Here is a 12,151-nt window from a genome sequence, read left to right as displayed (position 1 = left end):
CCTAAAAAAACTCGATTTTTTTGAGAGGAGGGGGCAGATGTACACAGGCTATTCAATAGAAGCAGTACAAGATTAGAGAGGTTTGTAAGGGATGGTACTAAACTTTTAATTCTATATCCTCTCTACTCATGCTAACAAGTTGAAATTTTGTGACTGATCATAGAGCAGCATTTGATATCTAAAGATAGGATTTTGAGGCTTGGTAAAAATAATTTGTGACTTCGCACTTAAAATACCACTTAAAATACCACTAGACTTTGTGGTATTAATTCTTTTTTACAAGTGTCAATGTTCATATTGTTGGTCAGTTTATGTTGGTGGCTATTTATGAAATAACTTCTTCAATTTTCATTGTGCGCATATTTATTATTACTCAATGGGACAAGACCCCTTCACTATTAGGCTCCTTTCAGTAAAAAAGATGATTATTTTTTCGTTGATCCATATTTTGACTGGCAATATCGTTGATTTCTGAATGCCATTTCCGGCTGATTAAAAATAAATATGAATTCCATTACACGTCCTTATAGTTTCTTCAACAAACACATTCATTTACAAACAATGTTAAACACAAGAGGGCTATTTTTAATAAAGCACTTTGGCAGACCATATCTTAAACAACAATGTATGCGAGGCAATTTTGGGCAGAAACCACACAATTAGTCGAAATTGCCTCACACTTCCGTTGGATTTAATTATCATGCAAATGAGAAAAAATAATCGTGAAAAGGGCTATCTGGTGCAATTTTTTTAATTGCCTAAAACTACATCGTTTTTACTAGTTTTGGATCCACTTTGGATCGTGAAATGGCCATCGTGTTAATCGTGAAATGGTCCATTACACGCTTACACTTGATGTTAGTGTGATCGCGAGCGGGCATGGTTTTCATAAAGAAAAACTTTTCAAGCGCTCACAAATAATCCTCCAATCAAATATCGAATGAGAGGATTCGAAAAACAGGCCTGCCCGCAACGTATTGGACAGCAACTTGACAGTTCGCCCGACTCGTTGATGTACTCGTGGACCTAAAATGTTGTCTACCGTTTACCGGTTGGGAGTTTCCGTTCGGGGGGATTGTGCTCCTTTTGAAGTTTCGCGGAAGAAATTGCTTTGGGGCGTGGTACTGGTGCAATTGATAGAAAATGGAACTCGAATTTCCGTTCGGAACGGCCCGGGGGGAGGGGGAGGGGGCTGTCGTCTCGCTCAGGAGGATAAAATCAAAGAGTTTTGTCTCGATTTGGGAGGTCATGAAGAAATACCACTATTTTTAGCTGTCAAATTATCTTTTGGGGTGCACTCCAAGAAATGGTATTAAAAAAGGCTCTAATTTCTATTTTAGGCTGGAGTCTTGTCTTCCAGCGCGGGCTAATTTTCTGAACAGTGGCTGGTAATAGAGCCTATTCTATTTTAAGTGGTATCTTTTAGGAGTCAAATACATCTCGAACTAAGTCCAGATTGGTCTCCTTTAGGGGTTTAATTCAAATTTTCTGACGAGCATCCCTGATCTTTTCATAAGGGAGTACTTCCCCTGGGGAAACGGCCGAACGAACAAACGGGGACGGGTTAACCTTTTCAGAATTTCCGTTTCTTCCGGACATTTTCCCGTGAACTGATCCAAAACTAGTCGTGCTCCATTGGCATCTCAACGAGAATTTCCAATATTTTATTTTCAACTGGAAAACAACCAAGGTATTTGCCAAACAAGTACTATGCTGGAGGAGAGCAAGTTGATTTCGCGCCAAAATAAGCTAGAGCTGTCTCACTTACATTGTGCTATGCGAGTTTACATTTTTTAGAAAGATAAAACCGTCAAATATGCCTCCGGAGGGGGGGGGGGGGGTTGTCATAAGTTCTATCGACAAATACGCTGATGATTAATTTGTAAACCGAACTATCTGAAAAGGAAATATTTCAGTTTTATTTTGATTTTCATTTATTTAGTTCTCTTCTCTGCTATTGTTACTGTTTTTTTTTGTGTGTGTGTGTAAGTTTTTTTTCGTGAACGGCGAAACTCAGAAATGGCCTCGACAAATCGCCGTTTGTGAGTGAGTAAGTTTGCTGGGCATATTTCCATAACTTTTGTCCCTCCTTTGGCTGACTGGCTGATAGTGATAAAGTGGGCATGTATTGAGCATAGTCCTATATGGTTACTGGACGCGGGCGATTGTTTTAGCGAAGCTGTTTGGTGCGTGGTCTCCCACACAGGGCAACCCTCTTTGGGCTTCGCAAACAAGTCTTGGTAGATTGCGTAAGTGTGGCCAAATTTGAATAACAATCTAAGCGTCACGGCTGTTTCTTGGAATTTTGGTCAGCATTTCCGAGAAAAGACCAGCTTTAAAAATAGCTCACCAGGTAAAGACGTTTAAACGGTGCGCTATTCACAAATTATAGGCACAAAGGAAGCGACAGACCTAACAGATAGAGAATTTCACTAGAATACCTTCGAGAGAGACATTTTATCGACTTCTGAACCACTAATTTCTCTTACAGTATCTAGTTAGATCCGAAACGTTACATAGTTAATTGTTTTCAGTCCGATCTTCCACAGGCAAATGGCAAGAGTTGTTTCTACTCTTTTGATCGTGTGGTGCGTTGCTCAAAATGCAATGGAAGAAAAACAACCCACATTTCGGCTACTCTGATCCCACGGTTTGTTTACAACTGTAGCAAGAATAGGGAAATACATGTATCTTCCACCGAAGATCTGCATAAACTCTTAGAGTACTCTTTGGGTGAATGACTGGTAGTTATTGATGATACTGTTGAGTTACAACTCGGTTGTTTATGCGGAATGAAAGTCAAACTCTTCTTTCTGAAGAGCAAACCAAGCTTGAATGAGAAAACTCTTAATGTGGTAAATCACACTGTACTGAACAAACAAATTTATTTTTGAATTAAAATTTTTCATGACGGTTTGCTGATTTTTAGCTCCTTTTTGTGAAAGAGTTTTTTTTTAAATAGTTTCATTAGAATTAAGAAAACAATAGTTTTTCGGCATCTTGTAATCTAAGCGAGCTTTTCTTTCGGATTATATTTTATTTTTACAAAATAGAATATTTTGAAATGTATGGGCGTAAGTTATTTCTCTTTGGTAGGAAGATTAAAGTCTGCACGAGTTGTGCATGTGAACAGTGTACTAATTGCTCATGTAAGCACTATGATTGGTTAATTTTTTTAAAACGCTTAATTTTTTTACTCTATTTTGGGGTGAGTAGAATTTCTAAGCAACGAAGCTCCAAATCTTTCCTTCTATTGGGGAATCTTTGTTTACAATATTTTCCCTGTAGCATAAGCGGTTCAATTTCTGATCAAGCTACAAAAGCGTCAGTTCTATCGATTGAAACGACATAAGACCATTAGCTATCCCAGGCGATTTGAGTCCAATGAACTTATAATTAATACTTTTTATGCGACGTGGGCTTAAAAACTCAAAATTTTACAAAGATTGTTTGAGCTCACGATCGCTTTTGCCACCCAGTGATTCTGCAGTTTTTGAAATCTGATTTCTCCTTGAATATAACAGCCAAAAAGCTAAAGTTTCGCAATCTCTTTTTTTTTTTATAAAGTTTTGGAGTCAACTGATTCGTTTCTAGCATGATGCAGTGGTACGTCAATGAGGAAAAAAATGTTAAAATTACGTCATCAAAGACCGTTCTTTCTGTGAACGCATGGCACATTTATGTCTGTTCCGCTTTACTTCTCTATATTTGAATTTTTAAGTAGTTTGAGATACGGAAGCGTTACTTATTTATCTTTGGTATGAAGATTAAAGTCTGCACGAGTTGTGCACGTGAACAGTGTTCTTATTGCTCGAGTAAGCGCTATGATTGGTTACTATAAAAAAGCGCTTTATATTCACTTTCATTCTATTCTGGTGTGAATAGAATTTCTAAGCAACGAAGCCCCAAATTTGTCCTTCTGTTCTGAACGAATGGCACGTCTTCGTCTGTTCTACTTTGTTTATTTCGCCATATTTACACCTTATTTCATTACATTTTTGTATACTTTGTGTAAGGTTTAGACGTCTAATGCAAAAAGTTACTATCTACGCCTGTCCATCATATTTTTGCATGTCGCCCCTCCATCTTTATCCCATTTAATAGGCTCTATGTGTTTAAAAGAAAAATCTTTTTTGTTAACTGCTCTTCGTGAAAGCCTGAGATCTGTTATTTGAAAGTCTCCTTTGAGATAAATTATGGTTCCATTTTATCAATTCATTGTCATTATTGCAACTAGAGTAACTATTGTTGGGTGCGAGGAATGCTGGTGAATATGTTTTAAGTACACTCTGTTTGGTTGAATTGTAATTTGTCAACTATGGGTGCATTTCCCCATAACAGAATCACCCATCGACAAATGCAGGTTAAACATGATAAATATGACTCTAAAAATAATTAAGAAACATCTCGCAAGAATTTAAGTCACGTAAATAACAGAAAGAGTATTGTCAAAACCAAGCTGGCGGGTGAAACAGACCCCACGAATATTTCCATAATAGATAGAAAGACAGGCAGACAGACAGGCAGACAGACAGGCAGACAGACACACAGACAGATAGATACAAGTTTATTGTGTCAATGAGTGTGGATGTAAGAGTGAGCTGTCACAGCCCAGACTGCGACAGCTCACCAGCATGTTTACAGGTATTACACACACATATATATGAGTGAAAACAATTATTAAAATATCACAGGAATGGGGGAAGGAGAGCTTTTTTTTCCCATGGTTGTAAACGTTTGCCTCAGAAGCAAGTTGGTTACTCTAACTTGGGTAGAGTGACTGAAATGGAGTCGACATGGTGTAACTTTCTTTCAGCGGTGTCAACTAATATGGTATAAAATTTTCGAGAGACGGTAGAAAACATATTGCATACCCCAAAAGGAGCGAGTCGGTAAATTCCACTATTTCTAAACTTTTCAAGGTTAGGGGAAACTCACAAGAACAATAACAGGATAAGAACAATTCGTGTCCTTGAACAGTATCCTATTCGCGTGATTTATTTTAACGATCAGTCACTGGTCACAGGTAGACTTTGGAAATCGACGTAAAATTGACAACTAGTCGAGCACGTGGGTATGTACGGAATTCACGTGATTTGGTTGTACTGGTTGGTCACTGGTCAAGTGGACTTTAGAGCGTGAATTTCACCAGAAATTTCCCTAAGATGTTTACTATCGGTCGGTTAAGTACAATGTACAAACTAACTAAACATTTTACTTAGGATCTCTGTAACCACCGAACACTTTAAAGGGAAATTGGTCGCCAGATGGCTTTCTTCCGTGTATATTCGAACTTGTAATCACGCGATCAAAGAAATGGCAGCAGGTTTGTCGGAGACTATAGCCCAGATTTACCAACGACAATCTGTTCACAAGTTATGTCGTGTTCTTTCAAAACGTCAAGCAAGCTATCGGGGAGATCATTCTCCGCACCGAATGAAGAGAGCCAGGGGTTTGATGCACTTGCCTTCTTGGTGGAATTCTTACTTTTAGCGGGCATAGTGAAAGGTGAAAAAGACTAAAGAAAAACTGAATACTAAATAACTAAGCTAGAACGCTGTCTGAATAGAACTGAGGAGCTATCACATGATCAAGCATTAATGTCCATGAGCGCGTTAATGAATAACTACTTCATAAATTATACCGCTATTGGCCAAATCCAATACCATACATTTATCTTTCTAATACCTGCGTAATGGACCAGATGACAGTTAGTAAGAATAGATCAAAAAAATCACGCATCAATAACAAAATATTTTTTGATGCGACACTTGTTTTTCAACTTCTCAGGTCTTAGACTGAAAGTGTTGTGTCACAGTCAACGAGTAGAATTGATATTTCGCTTTTGGGACAAAAACACGTTTAAACAAGATTAAATTTGGTTAAACATTTAAGGATACAAATAAGGGGAAGAAGTTTAACACAACTTTTCGATGACTCCATGTCATCATTTTCAAGTGAAGAGAGAATGCGAGGTGATAAAACGTAAAGTTGTAAAAGTGTACGTGTAAATGGTGACGAATTTAAATAATTAGTTTTGTGCATACGGGAGTCTGATTGTGTGTTTGTTGTCGGCAAGGTCGCCGATGATTTCCAGACCTCGCATATTAAGTTATCAATTTTATTCTCTCTTCACGTGAAAATGATGACATGATTCATCGAAACGTTGTGCAAAACTTCTTTCGCTTAATTTTATCCTTGCAAACACGTTTGCGTTACCATTACATAATACCAGTTTTCTCAAAACCACGAGCTGTGTTATTAAAATATCAGACTGTTGTATAATGCCTTTATTAGGGGCTTTTTTGGTTAATATAAACAGTTTTATAATATGCGGTATTCCCCGTGTGTTGATGATACTTCACTAAAACTTGCCTTCTGCCTATCAACGAGAGCCGGCGTAGCATAGTATATGTAATATGAATGCATTTTGTAAACTTTGCGGCTATAAAACCCCACTTGGACTGCTAAGACTGTACGGACTGTCGCTTACTACGTCTGTGTCCATTTGAACTCTTAATTATATCTCCCTGTTTTTGCTTTGTCTTGCATGTTTTTTTTGCAAAATAGTAAAGAGAAAATTACCGCTTTAGGTGTGCAAAGCCTGTTTTTATTCGCGTAGCAAATAATCCTGAATCAAAAACTTTGTGATATGCTTAAAACGCTTCTTACTTATCAGGATTGTTGAATTCTTAACAGCAGCTGTTGAATCTCTAGATTTCCTCACGCACTCCGGTTGATACCGAGAAACTCAGAACTTTACTTTAGAAGGAAAATGAACGCGCGTTGTGTTTACCACGTTATTCGCTGCAACGAGAAACAGAAGTTGGTTGAACCATCATTTTGAAAGTAATGAAAATTTGCTGGTTAAAAGAGAACAAATGCAGAATACTAAAATCAACAAAATTTGATTTAATTAATGTTAATGTGCTTAAAAGCAAAATAGCTTTTACTCGTCAAAAACGGGCTTTCTCGTTACTAAGCATAATGTGTATTATCAGTTGTATGAAGCAGTGTAATTTTAAGAACGAGTCGAAGATAGTAGCATTTTTGTATGCCTTCCATTGAATGAAATGAACGAATGAAAGACTTCATTCAACTGTCAAGGCGTTAAGCTTTGAATAAACGTACTGAGGACACTTTTAATAAAAATAGTTCAAAATATACATAATTGCTTCATTTCGATCAAAAGAACGCTTCTATATCACCTAGTCGATTTATTATTTAAAAAGAACGTAATACTAATAAAAATGCCAATAAAGTAAGTGAAAATTTTGGCAATACAGTGTATGCGTGTGATATAAAATGATTATAACCAACCCTACATTTCGCGAGTCTTTGCCTGTCTGTCACCTCTTGCTGAGCGTGCGACTTACAGGTTGATTGATAAATTCTTCGCCTCCTCCTTGACAACGCAGTATAAAATATTCCAAAATACCAACTTCTGAACTGCTAGCAAACCTCAACTGACTGGAAAATCCCTTAATCCTGAGCGTTAAAGCCTTAAAGAAATCCTCTTTGTAACTCCAAACACCCGAACTTGTCAGTATCGATTGCCTATTACGTTTGTCTTTGATTAACAAATAGATGGTCCTAGACTGTTTACACAAAGGTAGTGTTTTGTTAGTGTCAACCATATCAACCGACCAGTTTTTTTGTTTTATTTTTTGAAGAGTCCCAAATGGATTATTTTCCCAACTTTAGCGCTCTTTTTTAACTGTAAAGTCGTGTCCCAGTATCGGAAAAGTTTTCGGTGGTCGAGTGGGCTAGAATTTTTGAATATCAATCAACCACCTTATCAGAAAACGAAAACTGTTTCGTACTGGGGGGTGTCTTAAACAGTGATAGCTACTGATAAAACGTGTTAAGCAATACCGACAGAAGACGTAGGAAAGAACGAAAAAGCTCGTCAAACATAGTGCGAATAATCCTAATATTTAGACATAATTAGGTTTAGATATGATGTCAGTTTATTTTATTATTAATAAGGGTTCTTTCGTTAAATTTTCTAAATTGTAATTCCGAATTAGCTTGAAAATACCTCCTGCATATCTTCCCGTCAATAATATCATCTTTTAATGGATAGATAATGTTTGAAGTCACCAGTGAGTTCCCCTTGTTTACGGTTAAGAACAATTTCTAATAATTAGAACGACCACTGTGTTTGGTTTTTAGTACTACTTGGCGTTCAGTGATAAAGGAATCCTCCAGCTTTTGATATGAAAGTTACTTCTTCCAAATTAGAATTTTTCACTCTTTCAGGGAAACGAGGCTCAAAAGCCCTTCTGCATAGTGAAGCTGTAGCTTCATCGCTCCATACAAAATTAATTCTAACGTTGCTCTTAATATTGAATTTTTAAGTATTAATTTGTTTGGCTGAATTGATTTTGTACAGGTGCCACTTGAAAAGAGCAGAGTTTTGAAAAGATACAGTTCAGTAGTCTAAATAAGAAGAATATGGATTACTATTTTCTCTGACACACCAGAAGATGTCGTTTGGTCTCGTGCAAAAATATCATAAGAATAGTTTTACTAACCCGCCAGAGACCACGTTCAATTAAACTCGTATTATACGTCGCTTAAAATGGAGTGTATTATCCAAAAACTTTGAAGAGAATTAGTGTAGTTCCATTGATATCCCTCGTCTTATGGTTAAAGATATTTCACTCTTATTTAACACAACAAAAGAAGTAGATTCTTGACGGATCAGTTTAAAAGATTGTCAAGGTAACCATGCAAAATAGATCAAAAGCTCGCGCACGCCTGGTGTGTTACTGATGTGCCATCGCCAAGATATTTGAAGGTTTGGAAAAGAATGTTTTCCAATATTAAGAACTTCTAATTCGTTTACGCAAAACATTAGCCGCCTTCTTCATCCAAGGCAGGAGGTTTAAGACGGCTAAACGCCCGACCAGAAAAGAAATACTTTTCCCGCCAGTACACAATAGAACGATAAGAACGGCTTCAGAAAAAAAGAAGGCTAAGGTGGGCTATCTAAAATGTACAGTAGAGTCAAACTGAAGGACTCATCGCAATTAATGTCAGTTCTACTAGTCGTGGTTCTCCTACAAGGAATACAGACGACCGATGCCTTTGGGTAAGACTACAAGTAGATCCTGTTCGTTTCGAAATTTTTACCGTTTATTTTGATAGAGCTTTGTGAAATTTAACGGTAAATGTGTCCTCTTGCTTTTTGCAAACGGACCGACTCATATATATCTTAGCGTGTTGACTTCCCGTTAATTGTGGCTCCAAACCAATTCGTTTCCTTCGGCTTAAAAAACTGCCATTTTCGGAGTTGCTGCTCGGTGATAAAAACCAAACTTGTGTCTAAATTCCAATGTTTAGTATATACTTAAGAAATAACCAATATTTGAGTTAACTTCCTTCATTTCAAGCGAAGTGTAAGCGTTGAATAAATGAACAAGGTAATTAAAGCGATGCTAGAACTGCATTGAATTCGTTAAACCAAAACTCTTTACTACTGAAAATAATAAAAAGAGGGGAAGAATAAGTAGGGAAAAAAAAAATTAGAAAGGAAACTAGTATTTTTCTGTCGCATTATAACTGGTAAAATTTGCAACAGTAATTTTATCCTTCTAGGAATATTGGTTCAATTTAAAATGATTCCGCTTTGTAATAGATGGATGAAACTTTGACGTTAATACAGTTTGCTCGATTGATTTTTAATCTTTTTAGATGTCGAAATGGCTAACACAAAATTCGTTTTGAATATGCCATAATTGTTTCAAGAAGTCGCCAGCGGAAAGCGCAAAAAGGCGGAATAAACGGAGCGACGACTTGAAGTCTGCCGTCAAAATGATGTGACATCAGTTTTTTCCTAGTGAGCTTTTTAATTCTAATTTCATGGCCAATTCCTAAAACTGAGGGGTTAAAAGACCCACGATAAGATATCATTTTTCGCTCAACCTGGAAAAAATGCTTCAGGAGATATCAGGATATCATTTGTTATGCAATTTCTTATGGGACCGCGATGGTATTTTCGTAAATAAAACTATCATTGATTTTAAAGTCATACCAAACGAAATCCTCGAGAGGCAATATTCACTTCGGAGTTAATCATAGTCCGTCTGTCGCGAAAAATGCGAGAACGGGCGCGAACGGGGAAGGCTCAAAGATGAGCTATTTCACCTGACAGCCGAGTTTTACCAAATGTGTCCATATATTGGTTATCTGTTTCTAAAACACTGAGAGGTTAAAACATGAATCGACAGAGAAATCATGTTTCAGCCATTTGATAAAAAAAATGCTTCATTTCGAGATATCATTTTTCACGAACTGAACGCGAATGATGCCCCAGTGTTGTTTCGAATCTCCATCGACTCTGAACTTCACTTAACTGCTTCCTCCCCAGTGGCACATAAGGCGTAAACAAGTTCCCGCCAAGCCGCTCTGTCTTGTTCTAATCTTGCCGCGTTCTCCCACCCAATACCAGCACTCTTCAACTCACCCTGTATCGTTCTTCTCCCTGTTGTTCTTGGTCGCCCTATTTTCTTCCTTCCTTCGATTGATGGTCACAAGGCAAAGTTGACTTTAAATTCAACCATAGCATAAACGTGCTATGGGAGAAAGATTCGAGAGTAAAAAAAGGAAGATTCTAGAGTAAAAAGAAAGAATCAAGAGTCAAAATAATCGGCGATGCTACTTGTGTACCGAATATGGTAACCAATTTCTACAACGCTGAGGGTGTGAAAATCGATAAAGAGATCATATTTCATGCACTTCGAAAAAATGTTTCACTTCAAGATAGAATCAATTATGGACTGGGTGAATGAGATGCCATGTAATTCTATATGTAGCAAAATTACCCCAGCCACATTCGATGCTTTCGCGATCGAGGGCATAGTTTGCAGGCAAAACTTAAAGATTCTAAAGCTACTACATGCGAATCGATTCTCTTTCATTTTTTTTTCTTATCCACATTGGTAACCAATTCCGAAAACACTGTGATTGAAAAATTAAATGAGTAGATCTTATTTCAGAGCACACAATTCGGTCCAAGTCCCGAAAAATGTCATAAGTAAAGGGATTCACTACAAAGCGGTTTCCATTTCATGACTTTCTCCTACTAACAAAAACGGAAAATAAAAAAAAAGATGTTTTTTTGTCTTGTATAGGCGCCTTTAACTCAACTAGAGGAAAACTTCCCATTTGTTTGCCTTCTAATTATTTTCACTAAAGTGCCAATCGATATAGGACAATGTTTCTTCCTGGGAAAAGTGCTTTTAAACGAATCTGTTAAACCAACGACAGCAATCAGTTTCTTCAATCTCGATAAAATCCAGTGGTTGCTAATCAATCCTCTTGTATTTTCCTTCTACCAGATATGACTTAGAGAACACATTTGAGACAGAGGTGGACAGCCTTGTGCAACTGGAAAATCAGCGGTCACTGAGGAGTTGTAAGTGCTCACTCAAAGGCAGTTGTCTGCTTTGTTTTGATATTTATTAGTGAACTCTCTCAATTTGTGAAGCGACGTTTTTAATCGCAATTTGCCGAGAATTTATTCGCAGAATATTACATAAACGTCTTCAGCTCCGGATGCCCTCATGAAGGCATTATAAAATTTATGAGCTTGACACCCGTGGAGGTAGCACCTAATAAATGCATTTTTGTTTAAAACTCCAGTTTTCATGACAACCTTAGGACAGAGACCTAGTGCCTCCTCTATATAAATGGAGAAAACACCGTTTTTCAACGTATACGGCTTTGAGGAGTTTTTTGTTTATCTCCTTCTATGTTATTTCCAGTCGATAATTTCAAAAATTACGAAAAACATTTTTGTCAGTCTCGGTGTATCTCGATATTATTACTTGAAAAGGTCAAAGGGACATTTCCTCTCTTTCGATTGGACAACACCACGATCTGTGCACGTGAATTTTTATGCCAGGCGTTGAAGTGGGCGGACAGAAGATTATGTTTTCCACTGGAGTTAAAATTGAAGTCGAAATGAATAACCCGCGGCCGCGACGCAAGCCAGGTCTTCAAGCACCTTTTCCCCAAACTGTAAAAGTAAAGAAAAATAAAATAAAATAAAATTCAACATTGGAACCTATGATAAGTTTATCTCGTGTGGATATATTTTTGTGAGCAAAACCTCTCGTAATTAACCAACTTATATTGTTGCTAA

At 37.2% G+C, this 12,151-nt stretch overlaps 1 protein-coding gene across 6 annotated transcripts in view; it reads left to right on the top strand.

The window, feature by feature from the left end:
• The first annotated feature begins 8,333 nt into the window (after positions 1-8,333).
• The window catches only part of LOC145470238 (uncharacterized), a 92,037-nt gene continuing 88,219 nt past the window's right edge, over positions 8,334-12,151 (top strand). For 2 of the 6 annotated variants that reach the window (XM_081454066.1, XM_081454065.1), the window contains exons 1-2: positions 8,334-9,097; positions 11,346-11,422. In XM_081454066.1, coding sequence (XP_081310192.1) covers positions 9,000-9,097; positions 11,346-11,422 — 175 coding nt within the window. In that variant the 5' untranslated portion in view covers positions 8,334-8,999. The remainder of the gene's footprint in view (positions 9,098-11,345; positions 11,423-12,151) is intronic. The other 4 variants (XM_081454067.1, XM_081454068.1, XM_081454070.1 and 1 more) reach the window with 4 other exon arrangements.

This window comes from Orbicella franksi, chromosome 15, assembly GCF_964199315.1.
Source record: "Orbicella franksi chromosome 15, jaOrbFran1.1, whole genome shotgun sequence".
Lineage (NCBI taxonomy): Eukaryota > Metazoa > Cnidaria > Anthozoa > Scleractinia > Merulinidae > Orbicella > Orbicella franksi.
This window is presented reverse-complemented; position numbering and strand designations above follow the sequence as displayed.